At 43.8% G+C, this 16,130-nt stretch overlaps 2 protein-coding genes across 2 annotated transcripts; both read left to right on the top strand.

Moving 5' to 3' along the window:
- The first annotated feature begins 3,561 nt into the window (after nt 1-3,561).
- On the top strand, nt 3,562-11,289 carry LOC141000822 (fibroleukin-like). The gene is made up of 4 exons (XM_073471698.1): nt 3,562-3,937; nt 8,903-9,041; nt 9,288-9,553; nt 10,580-11,289. The coding sequence occupies exons 1-4, from the start codon at nt 3,562-3,564 to the stop codon at nt 11,287-11,289; spliced, it is 1,491 nt and encodes a 496-aa protein (XP_073327799.1).
- A 1,637-nt stretch (nt 11,290-12,926) lies between these two features.
- Nucleotides 12,927-16,061, top strand: fam185a (family with sequence similarity 185 member A). Its single transcript, XM_073472096.1, has 8 exons — nt 12,927-13,465; nt 13,599-13,708; nt 13,814-13,906; nt 14,058-14,196; nt 15,010-15,051; nt 15,146-15,241; nt 15,347-15,481; nt 15,590-16,061. Exons 1-8 carry the CDS (start codon nt 13,030-13,032, stop codon nt 15,700-15,702), a joined length of 1,164 nt encoding a protein of 387 aa, XP_073328197.1. The 5' UTR covers nt 12,927-13,029; the 3' UTR covers nt 15,703-16,061.
- Nucleotides 16,062-16,130: the final 69 nt, after the last annotated feature.

Below are 16,130 nucleotides of genomic sequence, written 5' to 3'. Positions count from 1 at the left end.
GAAGAAAATAAATGTACAAACAGAAAAAGGTCTTGTAAAATGTTGTGCTTTGTTCAAAATTAAAGGGGCAGTATGTGGTTTGGAGAAGAAGTTCAAACTCTATTAATGATTTACTACTACAAACTCAGAAATATTTATTTTTACTGAATAAACAAGCTGTTTTCAGAGGAAATAAGGTCCCTAGAACACCGTTTGAAGCTAAAAGGTTGGCAGGGTCCGCCACATATAAACAAAGCAAAACAGTATAAAACTGTGCTGTCTTTTAAGGTCAGTTTGTTTATTCAGTTTGATGATTCAGTTATCATTAATGCATCTGGTAATATGAAATTTATTGTCATAACACTCACAGAGGCTGACTGTTCTGCATCCAGTTCTTTTACCTTTGTACATTTTGTGAATAAAATGTATGTAGTTTTATTAAAGTAACATTTTCAATGCAGGACTACACTTAGGAATCAAGTATTTTTACAGTGTTACTGTTACTTTCACTCAACCAAATGATCTGAATTCACTCGTCCAACAATGAGCTTCAGTATTCTGGATAAGAAAGCAAGTCATCATTCAGACTTACACTGTCTAAAGTCTCCTCTAGATATTAATGTAGATTTGGTACAGAGAGGAGAAAAAGGTCAACATAATCTTGTCCATCCACACAGTTTCTATGAAGCACAGAAAGGAAATAAGAGTTGTTATAGTTAAATTTAAATTTGCCCTTAAAAATGTAAGATATTCTCTCTTGTATTCCAAAAATAACAATTTATTTCTCGGGCATATCAGGGCCTCGAGAATGTGCACTTTACCTCCACTCCCGCTGGGCAGAAGGCGACAGCAGGAGGAGAGGGATTCTTAAATATAAATTTCAAACAATGTCTTAATAAAGTCCAGGCTTTTGGATCAGAAGCAAATTGACCAGACGTTATCTGGTGTTGGCTCGCTGTAGGAAATCCAGCCCAGATGTGAGGGACACTCGGTTGTTTCCTCTTCAAGAATCTCTATCAGACAATTGACAGATGAAGAACCGCCTCACACATGTGCAGAGGAATGTATCGGTTACTGCAGAATTAAGGACTTGGCAGTGACAGTTCACGTGAATATGAAAATGTGTCTGGTGTAGGAGTGGCACTTTTAATTTAAAACTGACACATACCGATCCACGTGATTAAAGCAGGTGTTGTATCATATAACTGTTTTGCTAAATGAATATATGTTTATTTGTTCTCGTCAGTAGATTAATTTCGTCCAGGTAGGTTTATACCTTCAGGCAGGCAGGCTGAGTGTGGTATTACAAGAGGCTGGCGCTGCTCTGTGACAGCCGTTGGGTTAACTCCAGTCAGCTGGAAATGGGACACTTATGCACATAACAGACATGACCGACGACACTGGCTCCTCTGCCCAAAGTGGAGGGAGATGAAGTGGTCTGCCAGGAAGCCCCGGCAGCAACGCTGGACTGATGGTCAGATGTTTGTTCTAGTCTGAGTGGAAAAAACCACAGTGTTTACACAATCCAGGACAGAGAGTGGGCCAAGCCAGCTCACTGGGGGAATTCAAAACACTGTATCCCAAGAGGGCACCCTGAGGAGAAAAAAAACTGCTGTCCATAAATGGGTAAAGCCAGGAGGAGTGAGGGTATTAATGGGAATAATAGAGATCCTGGCTGTGTTGTGCAGCTGTTGAGAGCAGACAGATTCACTTAGATTAACTCCTATCGAATGAATTGACCCCGTTAACCTCAATGTACTGCAATAATTATTATTGTTCCTCGTGCAGCCGCATGCATCAGGTTGGTTTGTTGTGGCTAAGCAGCGTCTGTGAGATTCATGCTTGGCTGTGCTGTAAAAGCTGTGACTGTGATAATAAATCGATACGGCCCAGTGTTCAGACAGAAGTCTCAGGAGAGTGTAAACATTTCTCTCACACTATTTCTCAGAGTAAGTGTTGAAGTGCTGAAGTGACTGTGAAAGGTGAAAGGACGCTTGGCTTTTATCCTGCCAACAGTTGTCAAATGTCAAATGAGCTCATAGCTGCAGGGGAGGACGGCTCCAACTTGCAAGGTAAAGTCATAAGTTACCACTTTCATATACGGATTAAAAGGCCTCAGTATTGTCTTGTTGAGACATGTTAAAGCTTCCCTCTCAAAAGTTAAACTATAGCATTTGAAGTCATCGTACTCATCCAAGGTGAACCTCCAGGCCTGTGATATTCTGCATCGAGCCATTTACTTCGTCCTCTACAGGTTTTTAATTTTTAACCTGGTGGTTCCCACACTCCTCTCGCTAAACAAATGGTTTCCTTTGTCATTATAAAAGGACAGCTGAGAAATCTCTCCAGCTTCATGCAGTCAGAGCAAACGGCCAGCGTGAGAGAGACAGAACAAAAATGCACGAGGCTCACGTTTCATCGCAGGCTAAAAACAAGACAATTTCAGCGGCCTAACAAGGATTGAAAATGGACAAATTTCTGAAACATCAAACGCTGGCATTGCATGCTATCACTCATATCTCATCTCCTGCGGTGGGACTGACATTAACACCCCCGGGTCTGAGAAACTAAAGCCTCATTATCTAAACTCCCTGCCAAGCAGATGCCTCATTTAGTTCATGTGACTGTGTTTCCTCTCTTCCTTTTTTTTCTGACTATATGTAGACACACAGAACCAAAATCGTACACGGACGGACAGTCTGCACACTATGAGCTTAGCTTCTCCACCCAGATGTTGGCTCACTGATTCTCAGCACTTGTTGAGGATTAGTACTGTCTGAATAAAGTCAATAGCACTTGATGAGTTTAAATCAAGTGGCCTTCTTGGATAAATCTAACATTCCTGACTGTCATTACTCAGGAGCTAAACCTAACCAACAGCTTACAGTTATATAAATTATGTCTTTACAGATCTGAGTGACAAACTTTAGCTCTGGCCCATCAGCAAATAATATGCTTGAAATGCATATTTTGACCTGTCGCATATGTCAGTCATATGTTTGTAAACCCGCTGACAGGAAGCGTGGGATGTGTCTGCCAAAGCAACTGCGACACACATGCATATGCAAGGCCGAGGTACTACATCATGGAACGACAATGCATTACGAATGGTATTCATTAAACGATTACAATAAAGACACACTGGAATGTAATAATAGGATTACGATAAGACACGCGCTCTCGAAAGCTTTCACAGTTTGTCTTTTCTTCCTTCTTCAGGATTGATTTTGAGCTGTTACGGCTAATTCTGTTTATGTTACGAAGTAGAAATATTTTAACCTCTCCTCACGCTTCAAGCTTATCAGCCACGATCTCACAGAGACCATCTACTGGGAAGTACATCCACATAATCCTCCTCTCGCCCTCACTGTTTTTCTTTCACCTGTTTTCCTCTCTGAGCTTCTCGCTCCTCATTTCTCTCACAGACTCTCTTTCCACTGAACAGCTCCATCAGTTCTCCCTCCCTTCCTCTTCTCCCTCCCACCTTACCTCCTCCTCTCACTGTCACTGCGCTTCTCAGACTGAGGTGGGTCTTTTTAACACTCTCTCCCGACTCTCCTTTTACTCTTTACTCAGGACGTGATGAGGTTAACAGCACTGTGCGTCTACGGGACCCTGCTGGCCTTCACGAGTCTCTCTTGGACCGCAGTGGACTCTGATGAAGGAGACCTCCTGGAGTTCGACGGATTTGGGCCCTGCGCCGCAACTCTGAGACCTGAGGGGCCGTGCAGACATGGGCAGGATGAGAGCACGTGCCCCTACCTATTCAGTATGCCGCCGCTGACTGTCTATTTGCCAAAGCAGCTCCGTGAGCTGGAGAAGATCGTGGAGGATCTGCAGAAGCTAAAGGACAATGTGGATCAGCTGCGGAGGATGTGCGCAGACTGTACAGTAAGCCAAACTGAGAGAGAGTGTGAGAGGCAGAGAGAAAGAGAGCATGAAAAGCTGAATGAGAAAGGTACGGAAAGACACAAGGATGAGAGGAACACACTGAACGAGAGAAATCCTGAGAGATTAAAAGAATTCAGACAGGAGTGTGGGACAGACAGGCTTAAACCAGGAAAGTCTATGAAAGGAGATGGTGACACTGACTCCGGAAAAAGAACAACTTTGGAAGAGAAAGGGAGAAATAAGTGGGAAACAGAAAGAGAGAGCAATAAAGGGGTCGTAAAAGAAAATGAGGACGAAGAAACCCGAAAAGAAGTTGTAGAAAATGATGGAAAAACTCAGAGAGAGGGGGCAAAAGGAAAGGATGAATTGGGGCAGGCAAAGGTGCCAACTGCTGGTGGAAATGAAAGAATAGTGGATATTGTCAGAGAAAAGGTTGTTGAAAAAAACAACAGGGAGAGAGAAACAGACAGGAATAAAGAAAAGGGTGGAAGAGGGATTTCAAAGGGAGATCAAGAGGATATGTTGGAGAGCGGAAAAGAGAGGAGGATTACAACTAATATAAAAAATAAGGAGAAAAAAGAAGAAAGTGACCGTCACGTGTGGCGAGACAAAACAAAGGAAGCAGAGAGAAACACCCAAACTGAGGAAGACGGGGGCAGTGATGGAATAAAGATGTCTGAGGACCGTGATGAGCATACAAACAAGGATCAGGAGCAGAACAGGGAGGAGAGGAAAAAGGAAATGGAAAGGGGAATAAAAGTGGATCGAAATAATGAGAAACCGAAACGGACCGAGAGCATCGGGCGCGCAGAAAAAGAGAAGACTATAAAAGAGGGGGAGGTGGCGGGGGAGGAGAGGGAGATCAAAACAGAAGGAGGGAAAACAGTCCAGAGTGTACAGAGAGACAGTGATGGAGAATTATCATCCAGCAAGCCAATTGAGAGGACAGACTTTGTTTCAATCAGGCCGACCCCTCACTTTACCAGGACTTTAGCTCCGAGGCATGACTTCATGGACTCAAACGAAGCTGAAACCTTTACGTCATCTCTTCCATCTCCTCCTGTGTCCAGCTCAACTTCACATTTGATCACAGGTGTTGATCAAGAGATGACAATAACTGCTGACGGGCTACCAACTCAAAGCAAAGGCCTTCGAGCAGCTGGCATTTCTGAGCACCCGCGTCCTGATGCAGAGGCCGGTGTTAGGACCACAAGTAGGCCAACAATAACAGCCACAGTTAGCACACTAGGTGGCCCCGTACAGCAGATAACCAGAGCCACTACTAGGGTCACTTCTACAACCAGCGCAAGACCTGGGGCAGGCCTCCAGAGGCGAGTTAGCTCAACTATGGCAACTGCAACCACCACGACTCCTCGTCAGAATTTATACAAAACTACATTCCCACGAGTCGCAGGCCGCGGTTGGTCAACCAGAAAGAACATCAGCTCAAAAACTAAAATTGGAGTAAAACCTCTTCCAGGCCGTGGACCATTGCCTGGTGAAAATCATAGACCAGCAATAAAGCCTGACGTAGACCGAAAGCTAAAAAATCCTAAGACTGACCGTAAACCTGATCGAGCTCCTTTGCTTGACAAAAAAACAAAACATGACCAACAGCAGAAGCCTTCTCACCAAAAACCTACAACGGACCAGAGATCTAAACCTGACAAAAGCCCAAAACAAGACCAAATTCCAAAACCGGACCAAAGACCTCCAACTGATAATTTACCAACTGATCAAAGTAGAAATAACATTCAAATACCTAAACGTGACCAAGAACATACAAGTGATCAAAAGCCAAAATCTCATCAGAAGTCTATGCTTCCGGTCCAGAGACCTACATCGCATCAAAGACCTGAAACTCTAAACAGAACTGGTTCTGACAAAGACCCCCGAGCTGACCAAGAGCCTGAACTCCCAGGTAATAATCAAAACTCTAAAAAACCTCTTCATCCTCTTAAAACAGACAAGCTTGACCAGAAGCAAAAGCCTCACAAAAAGCCAAAAAGTGAAGAAAAAACTAAACCGGATCAAAGGTCAACAATAAACCAATATGTCCCATCTGTTCACGAGCCTGAACCTGAAACAGTTGGCCTCACGCCTAAACCTGACCAAAATCCTGTAACAGAACTGTTTGAAAACCCTAATGAAAGTCCTTCACCAGAGCCTAAATCTGCCCAAGACTTATCACCTGGACAAAAGGTTACACCTGATCGTACCCTGACCAAACCCTCTGATCAAAAGCCTAAACCCAACCAAAAGCCAAAACCTGAAGGAAAACAAAAACCGGATCAAAGGTCAACAATAAACCAATATGTCCCATCTGTTCAAGAGCCTGATCCTGAAAGAAGTGAAACAGCTAGCGTCACATCAAAACCAAAACCAAATCCTGGAACAGAATTCGAGGAAAATTCAGATATAAATCCTACGACTGAGTCTAAATCTGCCCAAGACTCATCATCGGGACAAAAGCTTTTCCCTGATCGTACCCTGACCCAACCCTCCGATCAAAAGCCTAAACCCAACCAAAAGCCAAAAACTGAAGAAAAACAAAAACCTGATCAAAGGTCAACAATAAACCAATATGTCCCATCTGTTCAAGAGCCTGATCCTGAAAGAACTGAAACAGTTAGCCTCACGCCTAAACCAGACCAAAATCCTGTAACTGAACTGTTTAAAAACCCTGATGAGAGTCCTTCACCAGAGCCTAAATCTGTCCAAGACTCATGGCCTGGACAAAAGCTCACACCTGATCGTACCCTGATCAAACCCTCTGATCGAAAGCCTAAACCCAACCAAAAGCCAAAAACTGAAGAAAAACAAAAACCGGATCAAAGGTCAACAATAAACCAATATGTCCCATCTGTTCAAGAGCCTGATCCTGAAAGAACTGAAACAGTTGGCCTCAAGCCTAAACCAGAACGAACTCCTGTAACTGAACTGTTTGAAAACCCTGATGAAAGTCCTTCTCCAGAGCCTAAATCTGCCCAAGAATCAATGCCTGGTCAAAAGCTTTCACCTGATCGTACCCTGATCCAACCCTCTGATCAAAAGCCTAAACCCAACCAAAAGCCAAAAACTGAAGGAAAACAAAAACCTAATCAAAAGTCAAAATTAAACCAATATGTCCCATCTGTTCAAGAGCCTGATCCTGAAAGAAGTGAAACAGTTAGCCTCAAGCCTAAACCAGACCAAAATCCTTTAACAGAATTAGAGGAAAATTCTGATATAAATCCTACGACTGAGCCGAACTCTGTCCGAGACTCATCATCTGGACAAAAGCTCACACCTGATCGTACCCTGATCCAACCCTCTGATCAAAAGCCTAAACCCAACCAAAAGCCAAAAACTGAAGGAAAACAAAAACCTAATCAAAAGTCAAAATTAAACCAATATGTCCCATCTGTTCAAGAGCCTGATCCTGAAAGAAGTGAAACAGTTAGCCTCAAGCCTAAACCAGACCAAAATCCTTTAACAGAATTAGAGGAAAATTCTGATATAAATCCTACGACTAAGCCGAACTCTGTCCGAGACTCATCATCTGGACAAAAGCGCCCACCTGATCGTACCCTGATCCAACCCTCTGATCAAAAGCCTAAACCCAACCAAAAGCCAAAAACTGAAGGAAAACAAAAACCTGATCAAAGGTCAACAATAAACCAATATGTCCCATCTGTTCAAGAGCCTGATCCTGAAAGAAGTGAAACAGCTAGCATCACATCAAAACCAAAACCAAATCCTGTAACAGAATTAATGGAAAATTCTGATATAAATCCTTCGCCTGAGCCTAAATCTGTCCAAGACTCAAACCCTGGACAAAAGCTTACACCTGATCGTACCCTGATCAAACCCTCTGATCAAAAGCCTAAACCCAACCAAAAGCCAAAAACTGAAGGAAAACAAAAACCGGATCAAAAGTCAAAATTAAACCAATATGTCCCATATGTTCAAGAGCCTGATCCTGAAAAAAGTGTAACAGTTAGCCTCAAGCCTAAACCAGACCAGAATCCCAGAGCAGAATTAGAGGAAAATTCTGATATAAATCCTACGATGGAGCCCAAATCTGTCCAAGACTCATCGCCTGGACAAAAGCACCCACCCGATCGTACCCTGATCAATCCCTCTGATCAAAAGCCTAAACCCAACCAAAATCCAAAGACTGAAGAAAAACAAAAGCCTGGAACAGAATTATTAGAAAGTTCAGATATAAATCCTTCGCCTGAGCCAAACTCTGTCCAAGACTCATCATCTGGACAAAAGCGCACACCTGATCGTACCCTGATCAAACCCTCTGATCAAAAGCCTAAACCCAACCAAAAGCCAAAAACTGAAGAAAAACAAAAACCTGATCAAAGGTCAACAATAAACCAATATGTCCCTTCTGTTCAAGAGCCTGATCCTGAAAGAAGTGAAACAGCTAGTCTCAAGCCTAAACCAGACCAAAATCCTGGAACAGGATTAGTGGAAAATTCTGATATAAATCCTTCGCCTGAGCCGAACTCTGTCCGAGACTCATCACCGCGAGAAAGGCTTAAACCTGATCGGGCCTTGATCAAACCTAAACCTAGCCAGAAAACCCCTAAAATACACCAAAAGCCTAAAAGCCCTAAACCTGGGCAACCGCCTAAACTTAACCAAAAACATCCAGATCCTACAAAAGGCCAAAAGACGAAGCCACATGTGAAGCCTAAACCTAATCAAAGACCACAAACCAATCAAGAATTCAAAATGCCTCAGCCTGACCAAACGCCCGACCTTAACCCCAAATCTGTGCCTGACGAAATCCCTGGAGCAGAATCCAACAAAACATCCCAACCCAGACCACCAACCAGACCCAGAATCAAGCCAGGAGCAACATCTGTTCAAAGGCCAAAACCATCAGTGCAACTAAAGCCAAGTCCAAAGACCAAAACAGTTCTAGATCCTCCTCAAATCACCAGGACGACTTCGGATAGCATCCAAAACTCTCAAACAGACATGCCACCTGCATCTGGCCATAAAAAACAGACTGCTGACGTGACTCATTCCCCAGGAGACACAGAGTTCAGTCCCAGCAGGATGAAAACTATCACTCTGAGTCCAAAAACTTCCAACAGCCTGGAGACTGGACCCTTCCCTCGCCTTCACGCTCCCCCTGAAGGCTTTACGATGAGCCCAAACAGCAGGATTACGTCTGATCTGAGGCCACAAACAGCCGGTCAGCCACCATCGATCCCAATGACAACAAGACCAAACAAAATCATGCACAGGATCCTCCCAAGTGTTATCCCTAGCATCAGTCCAGGATCCACAAAGCCAAATCAAGCTCCCAATACTGACTCCAGGTTACAGCCTAAGATACTTCACAATATGGAGGAAACAGCACCCAGACAAACTCCAGATCCAGACAAAATGTTGATTTCACTCCCTTCCCCCAGTGCCAAAACTACCTCCACAACCAGCCCGGACCTCAGGTCAACCAACCCTGCCACCTCTGGCCCGGAGCCATTGGCTCCTGAAGCTTCCACTCCCAGTGCACGCGAGCTGCGAGTGAAAATCAACCAGGTGGCTGCTTTCTTCAATAACAGCCTGAATCCTAATGGAAGGCTGACGGACAGACAACCCATAGAGAGCCCAGAGGACAACGAGGGAGGCAGCAGGCCTGACAGGACAGACAGCAAACGACCAACGCTACCATCTAAAGGCAAGAGATGTTATTTTTAACTATCACAGAGCTTCATCAAGTAAGAAACTTGCAGGGATTGCAGGGTTATTGACAGAGCTTGTATTTAATCATACTACCATGTACGGCAGCAACATGATGAAGTGTTTAAATATTGTCTGCACAAAGTGGTAAAAACAAATTAAATTCAAAAGGGAAGGAGAGGAGACATGTGCAACAACCAACCTCATAAAACTCTGTTGCCTCTTGTTGACATGACATCACAATAATTAAGGAGAGAAAACTGTTGTGGATTAGTATTTGAGTGCTTATGATTTTACTACTCACTCAAAAACAAAACAAACTGGTATTTTAGGCAAAAGGACCATATGGTAAGCACTAATGATGCTCGTACAAAAAAAGTTCATATAAAACCTGAGGCAATCCGGGCACTCACAATATGAGAAATGTATCAGACGAGGAAGGAAATATTATTTTATTATAGCAGCTCAGTCATTAACAAAGCCAACATGTTTCGACCACTAGGTCTTAATCAGGGCTTCATCCTGTTGTCTGAGATCATCGTCCTACCACATGTCATGGTTAATAACGGAGGAATTTGCACACGTGTGCAAATCATGTGTTTGCATGAGTGTCGTGATCAGGGATCAAACCACTGACTGTGAGGAGACTAACAGCTTTAAAACATGCCTCGGAGGAGCGTGGCTCACTGTGGGTGAATCATAAAACCAATATAATAAATACTTTGTATTATTTCTTAATTACAAATCTTAAAATCTGGCTTACTTTTATGTCTCAAATCCAGTTTTGGTTTAAATTGCTACATGTGTATGTACTGTGGAGGACCACCTTGACAGACTTTAAAAGCACTTCATCTTTTATGGTGGAAAAGTAGTTTAGCACTGACCTGTTGCCATCTGACCTCATTTCACGGCAGCATCCCAGCTGCAAGATGATAATTTCACCTGCAAGATGAGTTAAAGCAGGTCACAAGCACAAATGTGTTAATAATTATTTATAATTTCTTCCTATTCTCCTTATCTACAGGTACCTCGGTGAGGAGAGACTGCTCTGACTACCTGCTCAGGGGCGTCACAAAGAGCGGAGTGTACCTGGTGACCCCTGACCTCCGCAGCAGAAGCTTCTCGGTTTTCTGTGACATGGAGCTGAATGGAGGAGGATGGACATTCCTGCAGCGCCGTCAGGACGGCAGTGTGAGCTTCAATCGCACCTGGGCTGAGTACAGATCGGGCTTCGGGGAGCTGGACGGAGGGGAGTTTTGGCTGGGCAACAATATGATCCATCTGCTGACCCGGGACAGGGACATGACGCTGCGGGTGGAGCTGGAGGACTTTGACGGGGTGATGTTGTATGCAGAGTATGAGCAGTTCAAGGTGGCGAGTGAAAGGTGGCGCTACAGGCTGTCAGTGGAGGGGTACTCGGGTACTGCAGGTGATGCTCTGCGCTTCAGCAAAAGTTATGATCACAACAACAGGGCCTTCACAACCCCAGACAGAGACCACGACCGCTATCCATCCGGGAACTGCGGGGCCTACTACAGCTCCGGCTGGTGGTTTGATGCCTGCATGGCTGCAAACCTCAACGGGAGATACTATGTGGGGAAGTACAAAGGAGTCAGAGATGGGATCTATTGGGGGACGTGGCGTAACATATCTACAGAGTATTACCCCACCAATGACAGACAGTCTTTTAAAGCTGTCAGGATGATGATCAGACCAAAGGGCTTCAAACCGTGAGCTGAGACTCTCTGCTGAGGCGTGTCGGAAAAATAAACTTTAACCATAAGCTCCTAAGATGCTCTTTACAGTTTAATAAAACCTAATGTACTATCTACACAGTTATTGTACGCTATTAGCACAATGCTGCCGCCTTGTGGTGTTTGATTCTGCAATACTTTATCATTTGTTTACAGGATACAATGACGATAGGTGAGGATGTACATAGTTACAAAGGTTATAGTCCTAATTACATAGTATTGTTTTTATAACCTTAATATGTCATATGATTTTTTTTTTTTTTGAGAGTGTATTTTGTTTATGACGAGAGAGAGAAAGCCTCTTGTAAAGGATTATTTTTCATTGAATCTGACGGGTATGCAGCAACAGAGACTGATATTTTTTTACTACAGTACTGGAAAGCCAGTTGATGGTCGACGAAAGCTGTTGGGATGTTTTGTAACTAAGTTTGATTTGTTAAGATAAATAAAATTGATGGAAAAGAAGGGTTTTTTTCGTGTTTGGTGCTCCTTCATTCTGTTGATATTATCTGTAAACAAAAGTACAAAATAACCCCAAAAATTCAATAACAAGAAGAGTTCATTACAGATTTTAAATAGAAAAGAAACCTCAGTGCATCAGAGTCTGTTGTGTAATCTGATAAGCTACATGCCTCAGAGGAATCCAAGCAAACGGGTTGAGACTCAAATTCCCTACAGCCTTTGCGGCGACGACGTCACCAGCCACTTACTCACATGTGCCTTCTGATTGGACAAAACCAAAAGAGGGGTGGTGCTAGGTTTACACAAGAGCGCACATCCGGTTTGTCAAGTTTATTAGTGTCATGTGGACACAGACCGGAAGTAAAAGATTCTGCCTTCAACATAAAATACCAAAAAAAGGAGGGCGAACAGGGTTGTTGGTGTTGTATCTCTTGGACATTATTTCCATCTGAGGAAGCTGGGGAAATGCACTACTAAAGTACATTGTCACTAGACAGGATGGCTTTAAAAAGGATCAATGTGTTGAAATCTAGTTTTAGTTTCTTAATTTCAAGTCTGTGCTGATAACATGTTGCACAGTTTTACACTAATTTCTGCTCAATCTAGTTATCACACATCAAGCCTCGTACCAGGTTGTTATCCAGCACACAGCACATTACTGCATAAAGACGGGGAGACATGGTCAGGCCAGGCAGCTTTTGTGTTGATTTGGAGCCACCTAATCTGACCATGGCAGTGTGTCGACGAAAATAAAACAAAAGCCATTGAGGTTAAGAAGGAATATGCATATTTTTTAAACCTACATCATTTATTGTGTCTTTAATATAACATAATTAAGACTAAATAGTGTAGCAAAAAAAAGAAGATATAAATTATCCCTGTGAATATATGATTTTGCATTTTATCATTATTATCCTAACTGCAACTCACAATATTAGTGTGGTGGTTTTCTATCTCATAATATTTTTTAATCTGACTTAAACTGATCATTTTGTAGCTAATTTGTTGTAATCATACATTTATTAGAAGAAGGTCTCTGATCCATTCATGGTTGAGTTATAGGTAGCGCTTTTAATCTGAAGGGTCGTGCCGGAAGTGTTAGCGGTGTGCTCGCTGTAACACGCCGTGTAGGTCCGCTGTGTGAGTCCGTGTTGACAGGATGGCAGCGTGTTGAGCTCAGTAGTTTGTGTTGTTAGTTAGCTGTGACGGCAGTAGTGTGAGACGTGTGGATGAGCTGGTTTACCGGAAGTTGTTAGCGATGCTCTGGAGCTCAGCAGGTCCGCGGGGATGTGTCGGACTCCTCCGCTGCTGGTCCCTCACAGCCGGCACCAGGTCACTCTCAACCCCCAAGTGTCCTCTGCACACCTCCCGGCTCTTCTCCACCTCTGCCCCCTCCAGGTGTCCCACACGTGAGGAGGTGGAGCGGCCTCTGAGGCAGTGGGCTCTGGAGGTGAGTCCCTTCAGCGCGGTGCGGGCACAGCTGGGCTGCAGCATCTCCGTCCGCCCGCTGGACCTGCACGCCTTCCCGGAGGCTGACCGAGCCTTCATCTCCGCCCACGGGACGCACACAGAGCCAGAGGTCGGCCTGGATCACGTACACGTCCGCTATGATGCCCAGAGGAAGGAGCTGCTCATCTCAGCTGAGGAGGTTCACAGCAGCGTGTTGATAGATCTGGCTGCACCTATAAAAAGTAGTGAGTGTTGAAAATGACCCCTACATGTTTACACAACATCCAGGGACTTTGACCTTAATGGTGATGTAAAGTGTCATCATTTCTCTCAGCTGTCTGTCTGGTGTCTCCCTAACAAACTCTGTTATTTTCTCAGATCTGTTCATTACGACTCAAGGCAAAGGCAACGTGCAGGTGAAGAAGATGGAGTGTGATGTCTGCGAGGTGCAGACAGAGATGGGAAACTGTTTGCTGCACTCTGTCAAGGTAGGTGTGATTCACCCAAAAATGATGACTGACTGATTGTTACACTTTATACAACAACAATCAAAGGTGGTCCTGGTCCTCTCATTGTTGTTTGTCGTATCTCAGGCTCACCGTGTTGAGGTCAAGTCCGCTGGAGGGGATGTTACAGGTGCGGGCACCATCCATGGGAATGTGGACATCAGCACATGTGGAGACGGCGTAAGCGGACACACTTACACTCAGCAGTCATTAGAGGGCAGCAGCAGCCTGAATACAGGCTTGATCTGAACGTGTTTACAGCTCTTGGAGACAAATCATACATCACCTGGCTACAGCAGTCCTGTGCAGTGATTGTTTGTGTGTTTCACAGGCAGTGGATGTCAAGAAGCTCCAGGGCACCAAAATGAATGTTTCAGCAGAACGCGGCCCTCTGAAGGTCAAAGCCATCTATGCCGAGTCCAGCTGCGTCTCCTCCTGCTCTGGCAGAGTAGAACTGGGGCATGTGCACGGTGAGCAAACAGCAGCATGTGCTCCTCATCTATACTGTCTGTGTGCTGCAGCTAAACTCAAATATAGGGTTGACAACACTGAGTGGTGCCTGCTCAGGCCTGCGAGAGCTGACCAATCAGAGCAGGAGCTAAAACAGAGCACTCAGACAGAGAATGGACAGTTTTTTGGACATTAAAACATAGAAACATCTCCTCGTGGACACCTCAAAATAAAAGAATGAACCTGAAAATAAGCATAATATGGGGCCTTTAAACTGATCGAAACTCTCTCTTTAGTTTTTATTAATATAATCTACAATCTGCAGCTAGTAGGACACATATTTCTAAACCTCTGCTGCCCATGAGCCCTTGCTGCACACAGCTGCATTGTAAACTTGGTTTGTAAAGCAGTGACCTTGGTATGTCAGGAATCCTGGGCTCTGACCCAAAAACAGTCATTACATTGAAGTGTAATGTGGTTGTAATTTATCACAAACTCTGTTCTTGTGGTTTGTTTTCAGGGTAGCTATAAAAAAAAAAGGATTTTATATAAAAAAGACTTAATTCTCGGAAGTAAAGACAAACAGCGATGTGACGCGAAGAAATGCGTCACCCGCTGACAATTTTAATTTCTTCCTGATACGGATGAGCCGCACCATTACAATACATGGAATCAATTATCCTGTTGACAAGAGAGATCTATGTTGTTGATGCAGACAGAAGTGTCTCTACAGCCTGTACAAGTTAAATAGATGTGATTTACAAGGAACTGAATATAATCTGACAGCTAGTTGAATTAGTTATATCTGACCCTTGGCTTTCGTTGATTTAAAGGTAACGCGACTGTGAAGAACGTGTCTGGAGATACAGTTATTGGTAAGCAAGCTGACCCTGTGATTGCACAATTCACCACGTATGGTATTTATCAGTGGCTGGTAAAAACAACCTGAGGCCATCTCTGCTTTTGCAGATGGTTCGAACAATTTCCTGAAGGTTTCCTCTAACAGTGGAGGCATTGATGTCTACGTGGGCGACGGTGGCAGCGCCGAACTCCACACTCAGGAAGGTAAACATGAATATTCACCTCGTGAATCAGAGTTTTACTTCCCTGTTCCATCTGTGAGTCACACTCTTCTTCTTTGTTTGTCCCTCATTCTTCTGTCGTACATAGGAGCACTGTGTGTGCGCGTCCCCTCCTCGCTGAAAGCTGGGGTGGAGCTCTGTGGAGCGTCGGTGGATATCAGCCCAGAGGTTGTTCTGCAGGGTGTAGAAAACAACACATCTGAAGGCCAAACCACAGTTAGTGGTAAGCCATCATTTTTTTTTATTACATCACACTCCATGGTACAGGTAATTAACTAAAAACCCCCACAGAACGTTCTGTTTCCTTTCTATAACTCTGTGTTTCTCTCAGGCTACATGAATGGAGAGGCTGCAGTGGACCAGTGGGTTAAAGCTCGGGCAGACAGAGGCTCAGTCAGACTGAAGACACAAAGCTGGTTTGAGTCCCTGAAGCTCGGGAGCTGATTTATGAGTGGAACGATTTTCATTCACAATGCTGAGGCCAGATGTTTACTGTCGCTCCTCCAGATTGGATGAACCTTTGATACACTGAAGTATTTCAAACTCTGTGCTCAGGATGTACTGTACTTTCAGTAAGGAAATCATGTCTTGTGTAAATTATTTAATAAATATTCTGTATGTGTTAAAAATCACTGTACATGCACTTAATCTGAAAATCATACGTCACTGCACACCAGTGGCTTTGAATGTTAATTAGTTGCAGTTTGCCTCTTGATATTTTTTTAATGTTCACTGTATTATGTTATTATATCTTCTGTATGGTATGTAAATACAATAAAAACATATCTCAGCCTTTGACAGGAGCATGAAAAGTGCTTTGTTTTGTTTTTACCAAGAGGCAAAACTCTACGAGATATGAACTTTCCACCAAT

This window comes from Pagrus major, chromosome 8, assembly GCF_040436345.1.
Source record: "Pagrus major chromosome 8, Pma_NU_1.0".
In the NCBI taxonomy this organism is placed as follows: domain Eukaryota; kingdom Metazoa; phylum Chordata; class Actinopteri; order Spariformes; family Sparidae; genus Pagrus; species Pagrus major.
The sequence above is the reverse complement of the archived record's forward strand: the minus strand, read 5'-3'. Positions and strand labels throughout refer to the sequence as shown.